Source organism: Nymphaea colorata, chromosome 10, assembly GCF_008831285.2.
Source record: "Nymphaea colorata isolate Beijing-Zhang1983 chromosome 10, ASM883128v2, whole genome shotgun sequence".
Taxonomy (NCBI): Eukaryota; Viridiplantae; Streptophyta; class Magnoliopsida; order Nymphaeales; family Nymphaeaceae; genus Nymphaea; species Nymphaea colorata.
Genome location: NC_045147.1, coordinates 8,166,797 through 8,191,053, shown reverse-complemented (window position 1 = coordinate 8,191,053; position 24,257 = coordinate 8,166,797). Strand labels below are relative to the sequence as shown.

The window sequence follows — 24,257 nt, the reverse complement described above, 5'->3', positions numbered from 1 at the left end:
TCGAATGACGTGTTCCAGAAACATTTGATCCTGCAATAAAACGGTATATAGGGAACTGTACTTGGTAAAATCTTGCGTGTTAAATCAACCCAAAATACCAACGACCGCATATAGAATGAGGAATCTTACAAACAGCAGCAAAGCCCTCTTTCCACCGGCTACGCAGAAAGGGTAAAATACACAAGGACACTTGAACCGTAAAGAGGAATATCTGGCAACACCTTCCGCTCAACAGACTCCATTATTTTAGTTTCTGAGGATAATCTTAGCAATAAAATAAAACGTTTAAAACAAATTACACAACGCAAACACTTCCGCCGTCAAATTTTCAAAAATTGCCAAAGGGAACCTCGACAATGATGCAGACGTAAAATGATAATACTAATAAACATTCTGTCATCATAATCTCAAACATAGGCAGAAAGATATAGACCTTAAGATATAAACGTCAGCCAACATGTAAAGCAAGTTGAGATTGACCGAAGCTAAATTTCAAACAGAAGGGACACACTGTTATGGTTTTCCTACGTTGTTCTAATTTCACCGTTATGTTCCCCTAGAGAGAGTGTTCTTCTAGACGGAGCAAGCTACGGATGACAGTCCCAATATGCCAACCAAAGTGCCACAATATGTACCAACTCGTTCTTCAATTCAAATTCTTTTACTGCTTTTGGATGGCATGACTGGAAATGGGCCTAGGTAGGATTCAAATATCCGCCTGCAAACTTACCAAGGTTTTATAAGGTCCTCGTGGTACAAAATTCAAGGTATATCCCAACAGATAATGTGAACCAAACTGGATTCATCCACGATAGGCTGAAAGTGCTACCATTATTGTTGTATCAAGCACTCAACATTGAAATGGTTTATACAATTTCTTTCAATATGTGCCCTCTAAAATGGTATTTCAGAGAGTGTGAATTTAACGCAGACGCTACACGAAGTTGAAGAAATAATTAATGGAGCGGGAAAGGGACCACATTCGAGTATGATATCATGCAAGAGTTCAAAGAAAAAGGGTGCATATGGCATGGCATGCTATTGCTTTTCTAGAAGTTCTTTAAAAAGATTGGGCTATGCAGAGGGCAATTCCTGCAAAGAATAAGCATATGACCACCGTAAGGACAAGAACAAATTTGGTAAAGAAGACAACCGAAAAGTATGCAAACAAGGTACTGAGACAAAACACTGATTAGTTAGTTCTACCAGTTAAAACAATAAAATAGAAACTAGGATAACCTGGATTAGAAGTCAACCATGCAAATATAAAAGCTTTTTTTAACTAAACACAGCATAAGTCAGTTTACAATCAAATTCAGTATAATAAAAAAAAAAGAGACAAAAGCACGAAAATCAGATTCAGCCCATTGGCCAGCATCAGTTTCATGGTAGTTGCGCAGTGGTCTGGATTCCCCCGAGGGATTGCCATTGTAAGGCAGGGTCAGGACTCCCCCGACAGGTCGCCACTAAGGGGGCAGGCCCATTAAGATGGGACCCTACCCCTACCGTTAAAACGGTCTAGTCCTTGGGGGTGTTTCTGAGGGGACCTCATCACTTCACTGACCGCGATCGGCTGGCATCTGACCAATTAAAGTTCCTTCAGGACACTTGTCCCTTGAGTGAATTCACTTTGAACCTACTTATTTAAGGATACAATGCAACAGCCAAACACACTAACGGATTGACAGGCCTTTAAAAAGAAACACTGTAACAGGTGCAACAAAGGAACAGCAAAGATATTACGTGTCTGTTTTATTCTGCATGAAGACTGCCCCACTCGATATTTCTGATTCCGCATGAAGACTGCTCCACTCGATATTTCTGATCCTCAGCAGCATTGGCAAAATGGTACCAGAATTTGGCAGTGGATGCATTGCGTCCCTAAATCAGCTGATTAGGTACTGCTCTTTAATCAACTAGGGTAACATGTCTTATGAAGAGATTGACAGCTTGAAGGGAAACAGTCTTTCCCCAAGAAAATCCATGACCAACCATAGCAAGTTATGTATCCTCTTTGATAGTGATTTCCCGATGTCATCAATTTGTGAATACAACTCCAAGGCCTCTGAAAACACAATAAATTAGCATACTAGTTTTCATCTGCTTGTTAGACCATCTATGGTAGTCAAGTGCACAGCCTACCAATAACTATTCTCAGATAAATATAATTTATGCTAGCTCTGAATCTGTAAATAATATTCCTAGCATGATCTGCATCACAAAGAAAGTTATAGTTACTTCCAAAATAAATGTGAGTTATAGTTGAAGATATGCTATTGCTTACAGAACAATTGTATATCCTGCAGAAAGGAAAAGGAGAATTACTAGTTTCTGGACCAAGTTTTGTTGCAGCACCATGTATGGAGTACTTAGCATATGCTAACAGTCGGACACGCTGTGATGTGCCCAACTGGCTGATGATTGACCTTAACAACCCACTGCAAACATGAATAAAGAAAATCACAATATAAAGTAAGGCCTTTTATAAAAAATTAGCATATAGAAAGCACTTGAAGGATAAACTTACTCTGTGCGCAATATTGTCAGAAAATCACGTGGTAAGGATTCCATGAATGACGTATAATCACCCATTTTCAGAGAACTTAGTTCCTTCTTTAGGTTCTGTTTCTCTTCAGCTGACATGCTCCTTCCAAGGATGGATTTACTAAATAAATGAAGAGATAACCATCAGTTCATCTAACATGCATGCCCGACTAACAAGCAGAGTTGCAGGTGGCAGATGCCCAACAATAAAGAAAAGGAATGAAAGAAACTCATTTTTTATTCTCATATATGGCATAAAAGGAATAAGAACACTAGCAAAAGGATTGCTTTGGGGGCAAGAGAAGTTTTCTATAACCAAAGCCAGCACGTTACCTAAAGTAAAGAAATGGCCTAAGAGTTTGAAACCTGTAATGGCCAAATTGTAAGTTAGGTATACTATCCCACATCCCATCCATACATGGTATGTCAAACTCCAAATCAACGTGAGATTTAATTTCCTAATTGATATTAAGTATCATAAGTTAAAGAGACACTGCTGATTGGTAAGATCAAATGGCTCCATTGGCAACAAGCTATCCTTCTCCCAAAACTTCCATAAAGAAAAAAACGGGAAAAAACAAATTGTTGATCGACACACTGGTAGCTACCCTCACCCACACCTGGGTTCTGTCAACTTGTGTGTGGCAACTGCTTTGGCGAGTCCATGTGATTTAGGAGAGAGAGAGAGAGAGAGAGAGAGAGAGAGAGAGAGAGAGAGAGAGACTGTGTCACCAACAAAGTTTAAGACATGATGAAGACCAATAGTTGCTTCATCCAAGCAGAACTAATGGCACCCACAACCTTCAGGATGGATTCTAACTACCACAAATCTCCAATTTCACAAACCTTCAATCCTGCACCTTGGCACCAAGTCTTGTTCCCTAAACTCTTTACAATTGAAAGACCTGTTTTCACACATTAGGTTTCACTTATTCACACCCATCTAACCTTAAAACCAAATTCAGGAGATCTGGATGAATTGCTCACTTCTCAGCCAAGTTTCTTAACCATATCAAGTAAAAGAAGAGATCCATAAATCTGTTTAGGCTGCAACTTGGACCAAGTGACCAACTTACCAAATCAAATCTATGAGGATGGTACTCATGGTCAGGAGAGCTATTGGCCTACCATTAAACACTTTCTGAGTCACCATCTGAAAAAAGAGCCGTATTTGTCACATGATCATGAAATTTTGCAGGTCAAGTTACTAGTGAAATAATATCCTTGTCAGCTATCATAGCTATAGTCATCTACATTGAACAGTGCAATGTTGAGTTAGAGCTGCAGAGGTGGGTCATCAATCTTCTGAAGATTAGTTGGCCATTTTTTTCTTTATAGTTTGCTTTCTTGATATCCTTTTTTCACCAAATTGAGACATGCTTGAGGACATTTTATTTTAAAAGAAGCCTATAGAAAAATTATCATAAGATGTCGGAAAAAAAAAATCCATTTAAAGAAACAAATACCTGTTAATAGTCCTTCCAGTGAAAATAACAGGGAAATACTTGGCATATTTTCCGACGCCAAGTTTTTCACCTAAGTGCAAGATTTCATCAACATCCAGAAGAATCATAGCCTTCCAGAGATGACAATAGTCTAACCTAAACCTGTCATCCAACTCTCTGTAGATACCGTGGTCCAGAAGCACTGCAACGTCATATTATCCACAATGAAAGAAAACAACATTATTAAGAGATAGGCACCAGTAGTTAACACATAGATGAGGGAACCTTTGATGCCGATATCAAGTTCAAACAGCAATTAGTCAAAACTTAATTTGGTAAAGAGAATTAGTTGTCATACCTATAGTAAAACCTTCACTGCCTTCTGGAGACACCAAAATATTTCCGGGGTGTGGATCCCCATGCACAAAACCATGAACAAATATCATCTCTGCAAATGCTTCCATCAAAGCTTGGGCAACCTATAGAAGTAGGAAAAAATAACTAAAGCTTTTCTCAATAACAAAGGAATGAAGGATCCTCAAGAACCATTATTCCATCATTTCTGGTGTATAGGATAATGGAGCAAGATATTTCAACCAATTACATATAACAGGAAGAAAAATAATAAAAAAAAATGCTAAACTACCAGGATTACAGAAATAAAAATATGTTACGAAGCTGGCTTTAATAAAACGAATTCCTGCTTATGCACATATAAGCTTTTCTTACATAAACAACAGTGTTGATCCACTCTTACCCATGGTTCTCACACACAAGCCTAGTGGATGCAGTAACAGCAGTTAGGATAATGCTCATAAAGAATCCTGCAGTTTTTGTTTTCCTTTTGACATTTTCAAAGACTCAGACCGTTCGTCACTCCAAGTTATACTCTGATGTACTAGTTTGTCCTTAATAGTTCATTTGTTAGTTCACATTAGGCCGCCCAATAAGCATGTTTTGTAACCAGGAGTTAATGCTGCTGAAATATCAGGAGTAATGCTTTTATAATCAAAGGGAGAGTTCCTTTACAATGTATGAATGCTACAGCCAAGGCTGAAGTCATGATAATATTTATGAAAGCTCATACGAGAACCTGACAAGAAGTGATGTGCTTGAAGAGGTCACATACAACCTCGAACCTGGAATACCACTTTTGCACTTAACTGCAAAAGAAGCATGTAATATCATGATATAAAGGGAATGCAGCAAATGAGCAAAGAAAAGACGAGCATGTGCCTGAAAACAAACAAAAATAAATGGGAAATAAATTCCTGCCGAACATGGTCTAATAGGCTAAGCCTATCCAATAGTATAACTCAGATATTTTACGAACTTTCATGTAAAATATAACAAATGCAAAGCTAACAGGCCTTCATAACAAGCACAATAGGACACTTGTTGAGGTACCAAGCTATCGTGAAAAATGTCCTACTCAAAGAGTAAGACAGCTAACCTTTTTCGGCTTTAATCCCATTTCCTTCAAGAATTGAATGTCATCAACCTAAATGAGACAGCAACTTATGAGAACTAACATCAAGTCCTAATCATATCATAAAGAAACCAACAAAAACTAACTAACTGCTAACCATAGCAACAAATATCGCGATATTAACAAAAAAAAGAAAACGATAAAAACAGGAAGTATGCAAATCAAATAAGGCAACCTATGGCCTCAAGCAAAGCCCGTGTGTGTGGTTTCAAAAGCTATTTGAAATAATGTCTACTATTGGTTTCAATAGATCAGCACCACCACTCTTTACTAAAAAAAATCTACTAGTATGTAACGGTGTTATATGTGGATGACATTATACTCATCTGAAACCATGCAAATTATATATATTATATACTAGACCCATCTTCAAAAGCACTTTGTTACTAAAGTCCTTGATCCTCTCAAGTTTTAGTGGGCATTGAGGTGGCTAGAAGTAATGAAGGGGTAGTTTTATCTCAAGAAAATTTGTGTTTGATTTGTTAAAAGAAATAGGAGTGTTAGGATCATCCAACATTTCTATGGATTCTAAATTCCATATGCATGATAAACATGTAGAACAACTAAAGTTTTAAATCATTAGTTCGTAAAATCTATGTCACATGGGTGCATCAAAACAGCTACCGACATCGACACTGTGGTAGGCTTACTGAAATAGGAGTGCAGTAAGCCAAACCAGGCCAAAACCGACCATTTTAAATGTGAATTTGACTAAACTAGCCCTAATACAAAAAAAAATGTAAATTTAGACAAATAAGGCTATTAGACAGTTAAATATATAACAGATGATATATATATATATATATATATATATATATACACACACACACACACATTATCGTCACACCTTCACCTAAATTTTTGTGAATATTGTTGTGTCCCGCACCAGTGCCCACACCAATGTGACATACTGTGAACTTCTATACACAATTGCGACAAGACCAGATATTTCATTGCTTGAGAGTAAGATAAGTTACTTTATCAACATGCCAACCAAAGTGCACCAAGAAGCTACAAGAATTGTTCTCAGATATTTGAAACCAATGAGGTTTCTCTCGGGTATTTTTTTAGAGAAGTTTTTCTCAAAAAAAAATGCAAAAATCTTGATAAATTTGAAAAAAATAATAAAAATTAGAGATAAATAAAATAAATGATCAACTATTAATAAAAAGCCAAAAAATGACGAAAAAATCAGGCAATTTTCATTTTTGTCGAGAATTCCTCATTTTTTTTTGGTTTAGTTCTTTTTCTCATAAATCGAGAGATTTTGAAAATCTTGTGATATCTATGATAGTGATTACTAGTATGGTAAATGCTCCTGAGAACAAATAGACAAGGACAAATGTACACTAAAGTACAATTCTTAACAAATGTAAAGCCCAACAAAGTTCTACTAAAAGACTATTAAGCAGTTTCTGTTATGTTATACCAAATAGAAGGTGACAAAACAGTGGTACCTTGTGCCCATAAAAGAACTGCATAGTGAGAACACTCTTTGTTGTCAAATCCTGCATTTCAAGTTAACTACCAGTTAGATCTTGCTCTTTTGGCTTGCCCAACTAACAAATGAGACTGTCATAACCTAAATTTAAGCTTATTCAACATTTACATAAAGAAAGGGCTGAATCTCAAGCTTTTCAGGAAGCTTAAGTAATCTAAACAAGTCTAAGCCTTACCCAGTACACTTGAGGAACTATGATCATCTTGTGCTTCTTTAAATTTTTGGAAGTTCTCTCAGAATTTTTTGCCTCTTGAAGAAAGTCTACAAAAGCCAGAGACAACATATGTGAATCAATCATTAAACAATGATGATTCTAACTAAATGAATCTTCAATTTTTCACCAAAAATGGCAAAAGAAACCTGAATCTTAACAATATAACTTTTAGGTTTTATACTTTTGCATTTTTCAGGAGCACAGGTAGACTTTATTGGGCTTAAAAATAAATATCTTTATGTCAGGCAACAGCATATCAGTCAGAAAATTTAATTCAGCATCTTCAACATGTATATCCACCCATACCATCTACCTTCCAATTGCCAACATGCCATCTGGTTATCTCTGGAAACATCCATCAAAATTAGTATAGCCTTCTTTACCTTCACATGGAGGACCTTGGACGAAACAACCCCTTAACACTAGATTTTCAGGCAGACATGCATATAAATGGTTAAAGGGAGACATTGTTAGAATTAGCATCCTAAAGTCTGCTTTCGGCGCTACACACACACACACCTATGTCACATAGGTACGGGTACGGGTGCGGGTACGGGTGCCGGTGCGGGTACGGGTACGGACCATTTTTAAAAAACTTGGGTGCGGAGGTACGGCCGTACACACACATGCACATACTTATATAGAAGTTAAAATGAAGAAAAAAGAGGGAAGTGGGACATTAAAATGAGGGTTTCGAAAATTTTAACGTTAAAATGGTTTAAGAAGTTAAAATGTGAAAATCGTTAACATTAAAATTGGACAAATTTGGACTCTATTTGGACTCAGTCAACATTGACCAAGTCTGAAAAGGTCAAAAATGACCTTGGGTGCGTTGACTGCACCCGGTACGGTCAACGCAGTACCCTGCCGTACCCAGGGCCGTACCCGTACTGTGTGGGTACTTCTCCTTAGGAGGAGTACCCGTGTGACAGAGACACACACACACACATATATATATATTCACATAGATATTGGTACAGGCATGGTTACAAGCAGACAACAATTTTAAAAATTGTGGTACGACATATGCAAATTTCCACAAGAAATATGGAAAACATCACAAAAAATATGAAAAATTCCAAAGTTCCACAAAAAGTATGTCAAAATTCCACAAAAAACCTGCAAAATTCCATAAAAAACCTGAAAAATTCAAAACTACCATGTCCACCCGTGTCCCCATACCCATGTTCGCGTGTCGACACTCGTATTGCAACCTTCCAGTCTATGTCACATGGGTGACCCGATCCAACCCGTACTCGAACCTTCCGCTGCACCTGAGTACCAGAGCGGGTACGTGATGCAAACTCACGTACCCGTGTCACGTAGCTTCCAGTTGTGCCCATGTGACCTAGTGTTTGTCATTTTTCATCATTATCTTACAACAGAGTGGAAATGTGATTTGAAAGGGAAAATTGAGTCCATTCACGTGAAAAAGTCTAACATGCTCTATACGTCTATTTGGTTAATCACTTTTCTAAATTTCCAACTATATTCTTGAATTGGAGCAACAACGAGCTGCTTGAGCCAGAATAAGACAAACGATGAAACTACTTAATGGACAACATTGATCACTGACCAAGTTCTGCAGAAATTGACTTCTCAAATTCTGGTACAATCCACTCAAACTGATACTCAGGAAAAAGCTGCAAAATATCAATAAGTTCATAAATGAGCAAATGGAAAAGGGTAAAAGAACTGTGCATTGTCATGTCAACTTATGTTTATGAATTTTGCAATTAGGAGATTTTGCCACTAAGTTTTAGTCCATCATTTGAGAAAAATATTTTACAACAAATTATACCAATGCGAATTCTTTCCAAGGAAAGTCAAAATTTGAAAGTTCTATCCAGCAATTTGTTAAGCTGCATTATCTGCTCCATAAATATCAACTTTCTCTTGTATTACAACAACAAAGGTGTTCTATCATTTCCACCTTAATTAACTAAAATTTGCTTAAACTCACGCACAAAATCTGTCAGATGGAACATACAAAACACACCCATTATTCTCGATTAAAATGTCAAGCTGAAGGTTAATCTAGATAAAAGTTACATCAGTGTCTGGTTGCATCAAAGACAGTTGGATCTAAGGCTGATACAGTTAAGAAGTTATGTTTAGTACAATACGTGTCAAGCATTAGGTGAGAAGTGAATTTCTGACAAATGTTTTAACATGTGAACATGAAGAATTCAGGAAGAATAAGACGCAGCTAAGAAAATGTAATCAAGTAACACCAGAGAAAAGATATACACTTGTGTTTTAACTTTTAACTGAAAGCAATCCTAACACCAACAAGCATACCAACTATGCCTATCATAAAAAAATGTGGGAGAAAAAAGGTAATTTTTCAACACGGAAAAAGATGCACTTTATCTGGCAGTAGAAGTTCAAATTGTGGTCCAGAAAAATGAGTTTTTTGTAAAGCTTTTTTAAAGTGTAACAGAAGCAGTGTCATGCTTCTTGTGTATCAAGTGAATGGTGGTTAAGTTTCTAATATCCATAGTTCTATAGTGCTACAAAAGTTACTTTAGGGCCCATAGGACTCTGCCCTCATAGTTAGATGCAGGAAAACATAATTTGTCACTTGATGGAGCAGGACCATGGTTAAAACCCACTGAAAAGCATCATTTGTCACAATGCTGAAGACAGGAGTACTAACCATGAAGGCAGAAACGCTTGTTACTATGTGGTTGTTTTTATGTCTCAATGGTAGAGGACTATGTAAAGTTTAATACTTCCAAAAGGCTACCATGCAGATGCTGTCAGTGGTATTCCTATTGATGCTTCATAAGTATGCTCAGAAAGATCCTGTCGCAGATCAGCCTGATCTTTTTCTCCTTTATATGGGATCTTTCTCATTTGTTCCTAAGATAAGGTTGTTTTCATCTTTTCCTGTATGGAATCTATGTTTCCAATAAACTCTAATACAATGTTAGTAGCAGTGTTAAGACGTGACGGTTTGTAAGTTATTGGTCTGTAAGTTAGGTTCTGGATCCTTTACAGATCCGGTTCTAATAAGTTATGTTGGATGCTGTAAATAATGTTTTGCTTAGGCATTCTTGTAAAGAGTGAGTCTTAGGGTATTAACCCTCTTTTTATTAATTGAATGAACCACGTCTAGGGCTGCTGAGACATGCAGTTTTCTTTCAGCTCTGTTCACTTCCTCTCCTCTCGTTTTCTGCAGTGATAGATACTGGAGAATCTCACATGGTATCAGAGCACATCAGCAAGTCTGGGCCTTGGACTGAATCGAAACCAAAAGGAGTGTCCTGCTAGATTTGACAACTCTTCATGATTTTTCCTGTTCTCCTCTCTTGATTCCTCAGTTTCAGTCTATCTACTCTGTCCTCTCCTTATATGTTCTGCACGTCAGCAGGTCTGTCCCCTTTATCTCACCTTCCTCTCTATTCTGTCCTCTTGGTTCATCTGTTCTAAACATCATCAGGTCACTGTTGTTTTAGCTTTTCTGTTCATCGTCCTTCTTTTCTGGGCTCCCCTTTTACTGTCATTAATATACCTGTTTTGATTTAAACCTCGTTATTGTTATCTGTGATCTTATCTCTGTTTAAATCAGACTGCTCTAGCCTCGCTCATGAGATAATGCCTTTCCACTAACAGCCACCAACATTAGTGCCTTTAAAAAAAAAACCTTAAAAAAAAGAGGCAAGAAAGAAAAGGGATCAGACGTCTCTTTCTACTGCACAGATATATTTTATCAGATTTATCTTTTTCAAAAAAAAAAAAAAGAAGGGGCAGCAGACGTGGAACAGATTTTGGGCATTCTTCCTTGGTCAGCAGATTTTCAAACAGATTTTGGGCATTCTTCCTTGGTCAGCAGATTTCATTTTTCTTACTTTCCTGACTGCTAGTGGTATCTATATTGAACTTTAAGTAGGTAGACGTGGAACAGATTTTGGATATTCTTACTTTAAGTCAGACCTATCCCACTATTTCTTCTATATTTCTTTATGGATCCACACACTCAGTCTGTCATGTCTTCCAACTTTCTTGGTCGGTTCATTTCTGAAAAACTCACAAATACTAATTTTCTCACTTGGAAGCGTCAAATCCTCCTATTCAGTAAGAGTCAAGGTCTCTCTGGACACCTAAATGGTTCAATTCCAATCCTTCCAGAATATATCTCGCAGGAAATCAAGGATCGGAATGGAGCTGTTCATGGAGAATTCATTCCAAACCCTAAATTTGAAATCTGGCTGAAGTGTGATTAAGCACCCGTGGCTTTTATCATCTCCATTGTTTCGCAGGAGGTACTGGTGCGTACTCCTAATGAGTGTTCAGCCAAGGAGTTCTGGGATAAACTTGTAAAGACTTATTCATAGATTTCATAGGCTAAAATTTCCTATCTCCAGTGCGAATTCCAAGTACTTTCAAAAGGATCGATGTCTATCATGGAGCTATTTGAATTGTGTTGCTTCTATTTCTGATCAGCTAGCTACTGTGGAGTATGAGTTGTCTGAAAAGGATATAGTACATAGAACATTGGATGGATTGAGGCCAGAATATCATGTGTTGACTGTTAAGTTTGTACAATATGGATCGGGTCACCCAGACCCGACCCATTTGATCCACACGCCCAACACATCATGGGCAGTGGCATACTTGTAAATCTCAATGTTATTTTGTGTATTTTATGATGTACCCTAAATCGTGATTAGTATATAATGATAACAAGAGGCAGACATCATTTGTTGCTGCTCTCTTTCATCTCTCTCTTGCTTGGACGTGCAGCCCACTTCTCTCTTCCTCTTCTTGCATTTAACTTCATTCAGTGGTTTGGTATTAGATATCAAAATCTTACATGGTATCAGAGCAAGGTTTTGCCACTGAGAATGTCAAGTAAGAATCTCTAATTTCTGCCCTAATCTTTGTTTCTTTTCTGCCCTAATCCTCAAATCTCTATTTTCTGCCCTAACCCTAATCCCCAAATTTTCTGCCCTAATCCTATCGTCTGCCCTAATCTTCCCTAATCCTATCGTCTGCCCTCATCTGCCATAACCCTACCGTTTGCCCTAATCTGTCTTAATCTGCCCTACTGTCTGCCACCTAACCCGAATCTCAAAACTTCTATTTTCTCCCTATTTTCTAATTATTGCATCTATGGATCCCTGTTAAAATATAAATCCTTCACCAGCACGTTGAAGAGGAGTCTCTTAGGATTCCACCTCCTTGTAGAATGTGTTAAGATATTTAATATCCTTGTAACATGTGAAGAGTCTCCTAGGATTCTATGTTGTAGTTAATATCCTTGTTATATGGGAAGTCTCCTAGGATTCTATGTTGTAGTTAATATCCTTGTAATATGTGAAGTCTCTTAGGTTTCTATGATGTAATTAATGTCCTTGGAGCTTGTGAAATCTCCTAGGATTCTACGATTGGAGACTCTTAGAATTCTGGAAATGGGATTATAAATAGAGGCCGTGCAAACCATTTTGGCTACGGCTTCTTCTCCTCAGTTTCTTCTTGTTTTCATTCTCTCTCTCCCTCTCCCTCTCTTTCTCTCTCTCTCTCTCTCTCTCTCTCTCTCTCTCTCTCTATCTCTATCTTCCTGCGTGAGTGCTGTTTTCTGGTTACAAGTATTGGTGCTAGATTTCTATCATGGTATCAGAGCGCCAGGTTACGTTATCTCTACCAAACGAAATGCCCAAACAGGTCCGATCTGGTTAGAACTCTTTTCTCATCTTATCTCTATCCTGAATTTACTTTTCTCTTGCGCAATTCTTGTTCCTTTTTCTTCTTGCTTACCCAAGGACACATCTTGTTATATCGTGTCTTCTTTCCCTCTCATCTTCTACCTATATACCATTCCTTTCTGCTGTCATGGAAAACCTTTCGCATTCTGGCATGTCCTCAAGTTTTCTTCCTCACCTTATTACCGAAAAACTCAACCATGAGAATTATCTGATCTGGAAAAGGCAAATCATGCCTTTCATAAGAAGTCAAGGCCTCTTTGGACATCTCGATGGTTCAACAAAGGCTCCACCAATATCCGTCTTACAGGAAATAAAAAATGAGGCAGGAGAAGTTACTGTTGTTCATGAAGACAACAATCCTGAACATGCTATGTGGATGAGACGTGATCAAAGTCTGGTTGCGTATATTTTGTCCACTTTATCTCAACAACTGTTACTTTCAGTTTCTGATGATTGTACTGCAGAAGAATTATGGGAAACCCTTGCTGATACCTTTTCCCAAATATCAGAAGCTCGAATTATGTACTTAAAGAAAGAATTTCAGAATTTGAGCAAAGGTTCAACGTCTATCATGGATTATTTGGGGCGTATTAAGGCCGTCGCAGACCAACTTGCTGCCTCAGGGAATAACATTTCTGATAAGGAAAAGGTGCAGCAAACCTTGAATGGACTTGGGCATGATTATCATGCTTTTATTACAGCTCTTGAGGTCCTTCCTGTTCTGCCTTCCTTCAACGAACTACAAGGTAAACTTCTCCAACATGAAATGAATATGAAAAGAGTCATTGAAAGGACTGATCAAGGGAACTCCCAAAATGTGTTGGCTATGAATGTAAAGTTTGGTAAGAGCCATGGGAACTCCAACCATGGTGGTCGTGGCATTCTACCAACACCACATAACCAAGGTATGTCTCCTTTGGATACTTCAAGAAAAATACCAATTTGTTTTCAGTGCAACAAGAAAGGACACATGAAGGCACAATGTTGGTTTAATCCTCAAAATAAAAACAAAGGGGTAAGACATGATTATAAACAAGGAGGACAAAGTTCTAAATCCACCGCTGAAGATATGCAACAGCTATTGATGACCGCATTCTCAAAAATGACTATAAAGCAAAATGAGCAGGGAGAATGGTTCTTGGATTCAGGTGCAGCTACCCATGTGACAGGAAATACAGGTAAATTGACTAACTTATCCCCTCATTACGGTAGAAGTTGCATTATAACAGGTGATGGAAAATCTCATCCTATTACACATATTGGAAATGCACATATTCCATTGTCATCCTTGTCTCTATCACTGTCTAATGTTGTTCTTGCTCCCAATATCAAAAAGAACATCATATCCATTTCTAAACTCCTTGATGATACAAGCTCTTCTGTTGAATTCACACCTTCTGTCTATGTCAAGGACCTCCAAACGAAGAAAATGTTCGCTAGAGGGGAGCGTCAAGGGAATATGTACGTCCTCAAGGAATGTCTACCCAAGGATTGATCCACTTTTGATATAGGATTGAAGACATTTTCTCTTTCTCATAATGCGTCATCAGTGCCAAGTTCTTGCCATTTTCAATCAAAAGTAAGGTGCCCTAACCAATTTTTGGAGTCTGATTTGTGGCATAGTCGGCTAGGACACTGTGGTCGACATTTCATTGAAAAACTTGTCACAGATAGTCTCATTCCAAGATCAAGTTTACCTCTTACTTCAAGTGTCAAAAAATGTTCAAGTTGTGGACTTTGTAAGGGTCATGTTTTACCTTTCCATAATATAAATCAAAGGGCTTCCAAACCTTTTGAAACTATTTTTTCTGATATATGGGGGCCAGCCCCTATTGATTTCATGTCTGGGTCAAGATATTATGTCTTATTCATTGACTCTTACTCACGTTTCACCTGGATTTACTTCATGAAACACAAATCAGAAGTACCTCACATATTTCGAAACTTCTATGCCATGATTCAAACTGAATTTTCATCCAATGTGGTGCATTTTCAATGTGATGGAGGGGGAGAATATTCTTCGCTTGATTTTATTGAATTTCTACGTGAAAAAGGGATAACTAGACAAATTTCCTGCCCTTACACACCACAACAAAATGGTGTAGTTGAGCGGAAACATCGACATATAGTTGAAAGCGCCATGAGCATGATGCATGATACTAATGTGCCCATTTCCTTGTGGATTGAAGCCTTCCATACTGCTGTATACATAATAAATTGTTTGCCTATGACACTCTTGATGTCTAAATCGCCATATTTTACACTCTTAGGCAAACAACCTGATTACAAGAACTTGAAGGTTTTTGGTTGTGTATGCTATGTTCACGTTGATGCTGCCTTGAGGAACAAGTTTCAAGACAAAGCTATTCAATGTAGATTCGTTGGATATGCTGATGAATATAAAGGTTTTCGATGCTATGATCCAACAACTAAACGTATCAAAACTTAAAGAAATGTCATTTTTTATGAACATAGTTTTGATAATACAAATGAAATGCCTATGACCATTGAATCTTATGATCCCTGGACCAGTACACAGTTATTCAATGCAGATCCTGTTATAGAAAATGATGTGCCTCAAAGTGAAGATTCAGAGAGAGCAATACAATCGTCGGATATGGCTCAAAGTGAAAATCAAGAAGATCCAACACAGTCATCAAGTCATCACGAAAACAATAATGAAGAACAGAGCAACGATGCACATCGGTATTCGGGTCTTATCTACAGTCGACGACTAAGGGACAGAGATGCTCACAATGAAGAAGACAACATGCCCCACCTTAGAAGATCCCAACGCATTCGTCATCCCATTCACAGGTGGGTTAGCTATAATTCTTTATCACTTGATTTTCAGTTATTCATGGCAAAAGTTGGCAAGGAGGAAGAACCTACTTCATTTGATCAAGCATCAAAATCACATCATTGGAGAAAGGCTATGAAAGAAGAAATGGATGTCTTGCATGAATGTGGAACGTGGGAGATCGTTCCGAGGCCACACGAAAAGAACGTAGTGGGCTCCAAATGGGTATTCAAAATTAAATACAAACCTGACGGCAGCATAGAAAGACACAAAGCAAGGTTGGTAGCAAAAGGGATTACACAACAATATGGAGAAGATTATGATGAGACATTCAGCCCTGTGATCAAAATGGGAACAATTCGCGTGATTATATCATTGGCAGTTGAATATGGATGGAGACTACATCAAATGGACGTGAAGAATGCTTTTCTTCATGGTGATTTAAGGGAGGAAGTATATATGGAACAACCTCCAGGATACACGAAAGGAGACTCTCATGCATGGGTTTGCAAACTAAGAAAGTCTATTTATGGACTTAAACAGGCCTCACGTTCGTGGTTTGACAGTTTCTCTTGCAAGATTCAAGAATGTGGTTTTCGAAGATGTCCTCTAGATCACTCTCTTTTCATTTATCGAAAGGAAAACATATTTACTTTACTTCTTATATATGTTGATGATATTGTTATCACAGGCAATTCAGAAAAACACATAGAAGAAGCTAAAGTTTTGATGATGCAAAACTTCAAAATGAAAGAGCTTGGTGATTTACGATTCTTTCTTGGAGTGGAGATTGATAGGCACAATAATCGTCTCACATTGACACAACAGAAATACATGTTGGATCTGCTGAAAAAGTCAGGTATGTCTGATTGTAAGCCTGTTGGAACTCCTAGTGTTCTAAAACAAAGACTAAGTGCTCAAGATGGGGAGTTATATGAAGATCCTACGCAATATCGAAGTATTGTTGGGGCACTTCAATATCTTACATTTACTAGACCACATATTATATATGCTGTGAATCAAGTATCTCAATTTATGCATGCACCTAGAGATACTCACATGGATGCTGTCAAAAGAATATTAAGATATCTTAAAGGGACAGCAGGAGATGGTTTAGTTTATGGTAAGAGTGAAAATATAACTACTGGACATCAACTTATGACATTCACAGATGCAGATTGGGCTGGAGATCCCGATCAAAGAAAGTCCATTTCTGGTTTTTGTATTTTCATTGGACGTAATCTTGTGTCTTGGAGTTGTCGAAGCAAAAGGCAGTAGCAAGATCCAGCACTGAAGCTGAATACAGATGCATGGCTGCAGGTACTGCTGAAGTTACCTGGGTTAGACATTTGCTAGAAGACATTGGAGAAAAGATTAAAACATCAATGTTAATGTGCGATAATCAAAGCGCTATTAACATTGCCTTTAATCCCGTACAACATGGTCGAACATAGCACATTGAAATTGATCAACACTTTGTTAGACAAAAGGTGGAAGACAAGGAGATTCAGCCTATTTATGTTCGTACAGATGAACAAGTTGCAGACTTATTTACAAAAGGATTAACAAAGGAACGATTCTGGTTTCTAAAAGGCAAGTTGTACATGGTGCAAAACCATGCACAACTTGAGGGTGGGTGTTAAAATATAAATCCTTCACCAGCACGTTGAAGAGGAGTCTCTTAGGATTCCACCTCCTTGTAGAATGTGTTAAGATATTTAATGTCCTTGTAACATGTGAAGAGTCTCCTAGGATTCTATGTTGTAGTTAATATCCTTGTTATATGGGAAGTCTCCTAGGATTCTATGTTGTAGTTAATATCCTTGTAATATGTGAAGTCTCTTAGGTTTCTATGATGTAATTAATGTCCTTGGAGCTTGTGAAATCTCCTAGGATTCTACGATTGGAGACTCTTAGAATTCTGGAAATGGGATTATAAATAGAGGCCGTGCAAACCATTTTGGTTACGGCTTCTTCTCCTCAGTTTCTTCTTGTTCTCTCTCTCTCTCTCCCTCTCTCTCTCTCTCTCTATCTTCCTGCGTGAGTGCTGTTTTCTGGTTACAGATATTGGTGCTAGATTTCTATCAATCCCCACCGCAATTCCAACATCTTGTCGTCCAATTTTCTCTCCCAACTTATCTCACGAAAGCTAAATCATACCAATTATTTGACATGAAAATGTCAAATAGTCTCGTTCATCAAAAAATAGGCCAGAATTTGATGTTTTCTGCACTGCTTTAGAGGTATTGCTTGTCATTCCCTCTTTTGAAGATCTGAAAGCAAAATTGATTCAGCATGAAGCGAGTCGTGTACAACGACATGAATTAGTTTATTCTGGCAATCGCAATGTGTTTGTCACTGGGACCCATGCTTTACAAGGAAGTCGTCCAAGAGTTTGGAACTCACAGGCAGGGATGGGGAGAGGAATCCTTCCAACACCTAACACAAATGCACAGGCAAATGTACCACGAAGGATACCTACTTGTTTTTATTGCAATAAGAGAGGTCATGTAAAGTCAGAATGTTGGCATAACCCTTAGAACAAGGAAAAACAGGTCAGGCGTGACAATAAGGCAGCAGGGTCATCTGTTTTGAACACGACTGCGGCGTCGAACATTTCCCCTGATGTGCAGCAGATTCTAATGACAGCGTTGTCTAAAGTCAATCTCAAGCAAAAAGAGGGAAGACAATGGTATGTGGATTCTGGTGCTACAGCTCATGTAACTGGTGACGCACGTAAGCTTTCTAGTGTTCTCCCTTATTTAGCTAAAGGCTCAGTCGTCACAGAAGATGGTTACCATCACAAAATATCACATATTGGAAATGCACACTTATCGATGGCTCATTCCTCAATACCCTTAAGGAATGTTCTTGTTGTTCCAAATGTCAAGAAAAATATCATTTCTGTGTCAAACCTTATTGATGATACTCATTCCTCTGTTGAGTTTACTCCTTCTATTTATGTTAAGGATGCTCGAACGAAGAAGACATTCGCTGAGGGTGTTCGAAAAAGAGACATGTATGTCATTGAAGAAGCTCCAAAAGTGTCTAAGTCTTGTGTTTCAAATTCATCCTTTCTCAGTCATAGTGAAGTCAATATCACAGAGTATAATATGCCATCTCTTTGGTTGTAGTCGATCTTTTATTCAAAGTCTTGTTGCAGACGGACTATTACAAAAGTCCAGCCTAAGTCCTGTCAGTGAGTCTAGCATGTGCTTAAGTTGTCATATTTGTAAGAGTCATGTTCTTCCTTTTCAATCAATAAATAAGTGAGCTTCGAAGTTATTTGACACCATTTATTCTGATGTTTGGGGGTCTGCACCTATTTCTTCTTCTTCTGGGAGTAAATATTATCTTGTTTTCATTGATTCTTATTATCGTTACACTTGGATTCACTTCATAAAAAGCAAATCAGAAGTTTTCCGCTTGTTCACCCAATTCCACGCCTTGGTCCAAAACAAATACTCTAGTAATATCGTGCATTTCCAATGTGATGGTGGTGGTGAGTTCATTTCAAATGAATTTACTGAGTACTTACTAAATCATGGGATCACTAGACATATTTCCTGTCCACACACACCACAACAAAATGGTATTGCTGAAAGAAAACATAGGCACATAGTTGAAAGTGCTCTCAGTATGATGCATAACACTGATGTGCCAATGACTTTATGGACTGAAGCATTCCATACTGCTGTTCATGTTATTAATCGACTGCTACTATCCATGCTTGAAGGAAAATCTTCATTCTTTATTTTACATCAAGAACAACCAAATTATGATGAGCTGCATGTTTTTTGTTATGTTCATGTTGATCTTTCTTTGAGAAATAAGTTTCAACATCGAGCTGTCGTGTAGATTTGTGGGTTACGCAGAAAATTATAAAGGCTATCGCTGCTACAATCCAAAGAGTGGACGTGTGCATATTTCACGACATGTTGTTTTTGATGAACTCAGGTTGAAGGATTTAAAGGAGCCACATGCAACACTTAATGTTAGAAATGATGTATATGACTCATGACTGAATGTTGAAATATTAGACCAAGCACTACGCACAAAGTGACAGAACTATTGATGAGCTTGAGACAGTCACAAACACTCAGATGGACAGCATACCTTTATCTACTCAGACCAACAACATGAGCATGACTTCACCTAATCGGTTTTCAGGAGTGGTGTATAATCGACGATCAGTTCCAGTTGATCCAGAAACTGCCACTACTTGTCCACGTAGATCAGAACGTGTGCGGCACCCTATTAATAGATGGGTAAGTTATGATAATTTCTCTTTGGATTTTCAGCTCTTCAAGACAGAATTGAACAAAAAAGTGGAGCCAAAATGCTATGAGCAAGCATGCAGAAGCAAACATTGGATTGAGGCCATGAATGAAGAAATGACTGCCTTAAATGAATGTCAAACATGGGAGATTGTTCCTCGTCTAGATGGTAAGAATGTAGTGGGCTCAAAATGGCTTTACAAACTCAAGTATAAACCTGATGGAAGCATTGATAGATATAAGGCTCGACTCGTGGCTAGAGGCTTCACTCAGCAGTACGGGGAAGATTATGATGAGATTTTCAATCCAGTCATCAAGATGGGAACGATCCGGGTTATCATCTCTCTTGCCGTCTCATATGGTTGGAATTTATATCAGTTGGATGTTAAAAATGTTTTTCTTCATGACTTTTTAAAGGAAGAAGTTTACATAGAACAACCTCCAGGATATGCTACCAATGATATGACTAAATGGGTGTGCAAATTACAAAAATCGTTGTATGGGCTTAAGCAAGCATCTCGTCCATGGTTCGATAGATTTTCCCTCCATACACAGCAGGTTGGTTTCCTCATAAGTTCATTGATCATTCCTTATTCATCTATCATTCAGGTGAAGTTACCATTTGGCTACTCATATATGTAGATGACATAGTTCTTACTGAAAACTCTTCATGTCATATATCCCATGTTAAGGAGGTATTGCAACAAGAATTCAAGATGAAGGATCTCGGTGAACTACAGTATTGCTTGGGTGTTGAGCTTGATAGAAAAGGTGACACATTAACTCTTACACAGCATAAATACACTCTTGATATTTTGAATAGGGCAGGTATGACAAATTGCAAGCCCATAAATACACCTAGTGTTCTCAACACAAAATTAAATGTCTCTGATGGGAGTGATGTCTAAGCAAATCCTAGTTTCTATCGGAGTATAGTTGGCATGTTGCAATATCTCACTTTTACACACCCAGACATAGTATATGATGTGAATCAAGTCTCTCAGTTTAAGCACACACCCACAGAAGGGCATATGGATGCTACCAAACGTATTTTGCGTTATCTTAAGGCTACTCTTGGGGATGGATTCATCTATACAAGACAGCCAACTGTTTTGCTGGCCACAACATTTTCACTTATACTGATGCAGATTGGGCAGGTGATCTAGACGATAGATAATCAATTTTCAGTTATTGTCTCTTCTTTTATTCCAATCTTATTTGTTGGAGTAGCAGGAAACAACATGCAGTTGTCAGATCTAGTACTGAGGCAGAATATAAGGCAATGGCTACAAGCCTACAAGCACAGTTGAAGCTTCATGGTTACGTCATCTGCTTGGGGAACTCTCTCTTCCCAATTGCTCAGTCATTTCTATTTTGTGACAACCAAAGCGCGATCAAAACTTGAGGGGAAATGTTCTTCAATTCCCAGAAATGGTGCCCTGTGATTGGGTTTTGCTCAGTCATTCCCATTGCTCACTCATGTTGGAAATGTTTCCATTTCCATGCTTGATTCAAGCTTCAAGCTTTCCCATGTCCTTCACTTCCTAATATCAAGAAAAACATTAATTTTGTTTCGAAACTTGTTGATCATTCCAATTCTTCAGTTGAATTCATTGCTTCTTCCGTTTGTGTCAAGGATCTTGTAACGAAGACAATGTACGCTAAAGGCGAGCTTCAGGGGACATGAACATCCTTAAGGAAGATCCTACCACTGTTCGTCGGGACTTGAAGCTCAGTTCCTCACCTTTGTCACCTAAGGATCATAGTCTTTTCAACATGGATAAATGTAATAAACCATTATGGCATTCTCGTCTTGGTCATTGTAGTCGAATCTTTATTGAAAAACTTGTGTCTGCTCATTTCATTCTTGAGTCTAGTTTGGAATTTCCTACAAGCAAGAAAATGTGCTCCAATTGTCAAATATGTAAGAGTCATGTTCTTCCTTTCATTTCAATAAATGAAAGAGCTTCAAGGCCTTCTGAAACAGTTTGTTCAAATGTGTGGTGTTGGTGACCTCTTTGAGAAAAATGCAAGGGTGTTTAGATGAAAACTTTAAACCCTTCAAAACTTTGTTTTGCCTCCAAAAACAAGCTTTGGAGAGTTTGGGTGCCATAAAAAATAGGTTTGAGAAAAACCAATTTTAACAAAGGATTATTTTGTAAAAGGAAGTGAAAAACCTGACTTCCCTCTCTCAAAGAATAAATCTGAGGTCTTTTCAAGTTTCCGTCCTGTTAAAAATCAATTCTCTTTCAATATCCTTAATTTTCAATGTGATGGTGGGGAGAATACTTCTCTCATGACTTTGTTCATTACCTCCAAGATAATGGAATTAATCGACGAGTATCTTGCCCGCACACACCTCAACAAAACAGCATTGCAGAACGAAAACATCGACATACTATTGAAAGTGCCTATGACTATGATGCATGCCAGTGGAATTCCTATGAGATTATGAACAGAATCTTTTCACACTACAGTCCATATTATAAATAGTCTGCTTTTGTCTATTTTGAATCATACGTATCCATATTTTGTTCTATTTCATAAGAATCCAAATTATGATACTTTACGTGCTTTTGGTTGTATTTGTTATGTTCGTGTTGCTTCTTTACAAAGAAATAAATTTCAGCCCAAAGCAATCAAGGGTAGATTTGTGAGGGTATGCAAACGATCACAAGGGATATAGATGTTATGATGCTACAAGCAAGCGAATCAAAATTTCAAGAAATGTAATAATTGATGAACATAATTTTGATGATGGAGATGATATTTTTGTATCACATGATTCTCGCATGACGAACTATAATCCTTGGCTCAATGCACGACTTCTTTCCAGTGTTGATACTCAGGGTACATGTCCATGCATTTCAGATCCAGATGTACCTATGACGGGGCAAAATCATATTGTAGACGATTCAGCTACCAGTATTGACAAGTTTTCTAGACAGATTGATGTTAGAGGTGATAGGAGAATTTTTCCCATCATCGATGATGAGCAAACAGTGGACCCCTCTATAGGTAAACATTCTTCAACATCATCTACTTTACCTGTTAGAAGATCAAAGAGAGTTCATGATCTTATTGATCAATGGGTTAGTTATGAGAATTTCAGTACGGACTTCCAGTTGTTTTTATCTCAAATTAAGAATGAGGTTGAGCCAACATCATTTTCCCAAGCTGCAACGTCTAATAACTGGATTCAGGCGATGAATGAAAAATTGAAAGTGATGCATCAGTGTCAAACATGGACCATTGTTCCACATCCTTCTGATAAAAATGTTGTAGGTTCTTGGCAGGTTTACAAGATTAAATACAAACAAGAATGGAGTATAGAGTGTTCTAAAATGCGTCTTGTAGCTAAAGGATTTTTGCAGACGCTTGGACAAGATTATGATGAAACTTTCAACCCAGTTGTAAAAATTGGTAAAAATTGGTATAATCCGTATTATTTTGGCCTTGGTGATTCATCATGAGTGGCAAATAAGGCAATTGGATGTCAAGAATGCTTTCGTCCATGGAAATTTAAAAGAAGTATATATGGAGCAGCTCTCGAGATATCACGAAGGAGAACCTAAAGAGTATGTGTGTCGGCTACAAAGAGCTATATATGGTTTAAAACAGGCCTCTCGTTCTTAGATTGAAAGCTTCTCGTTAGACATTCAAAGTCATGGATTTCATCGTTCTCAGCTTGACCATTCTCTCTTCATATTTCGGAGTGAAGGTATCACTGCATTCCTATTGATATATGTTGACAATATTATTATCACAAGGAGTAGTTTTTCACATATTCAGAAAACTAAGGATATCCTAGGTAAGCGATTCAAGGTGAAAAATCTTGGCAATCTTCAATATTTCCTTGGAGTTGAGGTGGATGTGCAAGATGGTGCTCTATCCCTAACACAACACAAGTAGACCTTGGATCTCTTAAAGAAGGCTGAAATGCAAAATTGCAAACCTCTTGCTACTCCCAATGTTCTCAACCACAAATTAAGTCAGCAAGGGGGAGATGATTATCATGACCCCACAAAATATCATAGTATTGTTGGAACGCTTCAATGGTTGACGTTTACCCATCTGGATATCACTTACGCGGTAAATCAAGTCTGTCAATTTATGCATGCCCCAAAGATAGATCACATGGAGGTAGTTAATACTTAGATATTTGAAGGGTACAATTGCTGATGGCCTTTTATATTCTTGAGGAACCTTTGTGCAGCCTTGTCATGATTTATTAGTTCACACTGATGCAAATTGGGCTAGAGATCTAGATGATCCG

The 24,257-nt window shown here is 37.9% G+C and overlaps 1 protein-coding gene across 3 annotated transcripts in view; it reads right to left on the bottom strand.

The window, feature by feature from the left end:
* Positions 1-1,258: 1,258 nt before the first annotated feature.
* LOC116262232 (uncharacterized) overlaps positions 1,259-24,257 on the bottom strand; it is a 59,975-nt gene continuing 36,976 nt past the window's right edge. For 2 of the 3 annotated variants that reach the window (XM_050080228.1, XM_050080230.1), the window contains 10 exons: positions 8,770-8,836; positions 7,155-7,240; positions 6,936-6,986; positions 5,443-5,490; positions 4,348-4,468; positions 4,011-4,191; positions 2,528-2,665; positions 2,326-2,438; positions 2,143-2,211; positions 1,259-2,065 (listed from right to left, as the gene is read on the bottom strand). In XM_050080228.1, coding sequence (XP_049936185.1) covers positions 1,932-2,065; positions 2,143-2,211; positions 2,326-2,438; positions 2,528-2,665; positions 4,011-4,191; positions 4,348-4,468; positions 5,443-5,490; positions 6,936-6,986; positions 7,155-7,240; positions 8,770-8,836 — 1,008 coding nt within the window. In that variant the 3' untranslated portion in view covers positions 1,259-1,931. The remainder of the gene's footprint in view (positions 2,066-2,142; positions 2,212-2,325; positions 2,439-2,527; positions 2,666-4,010; positions 4,192-4,347; positions 4,469-5,442; positions 5,491-6,935; positions 6,987-7,154; positions 7,241-8,769; positions 8,837-24,257) is intronic. The other variant, XM_050080229.1, reaches the window with a different exon arrangement.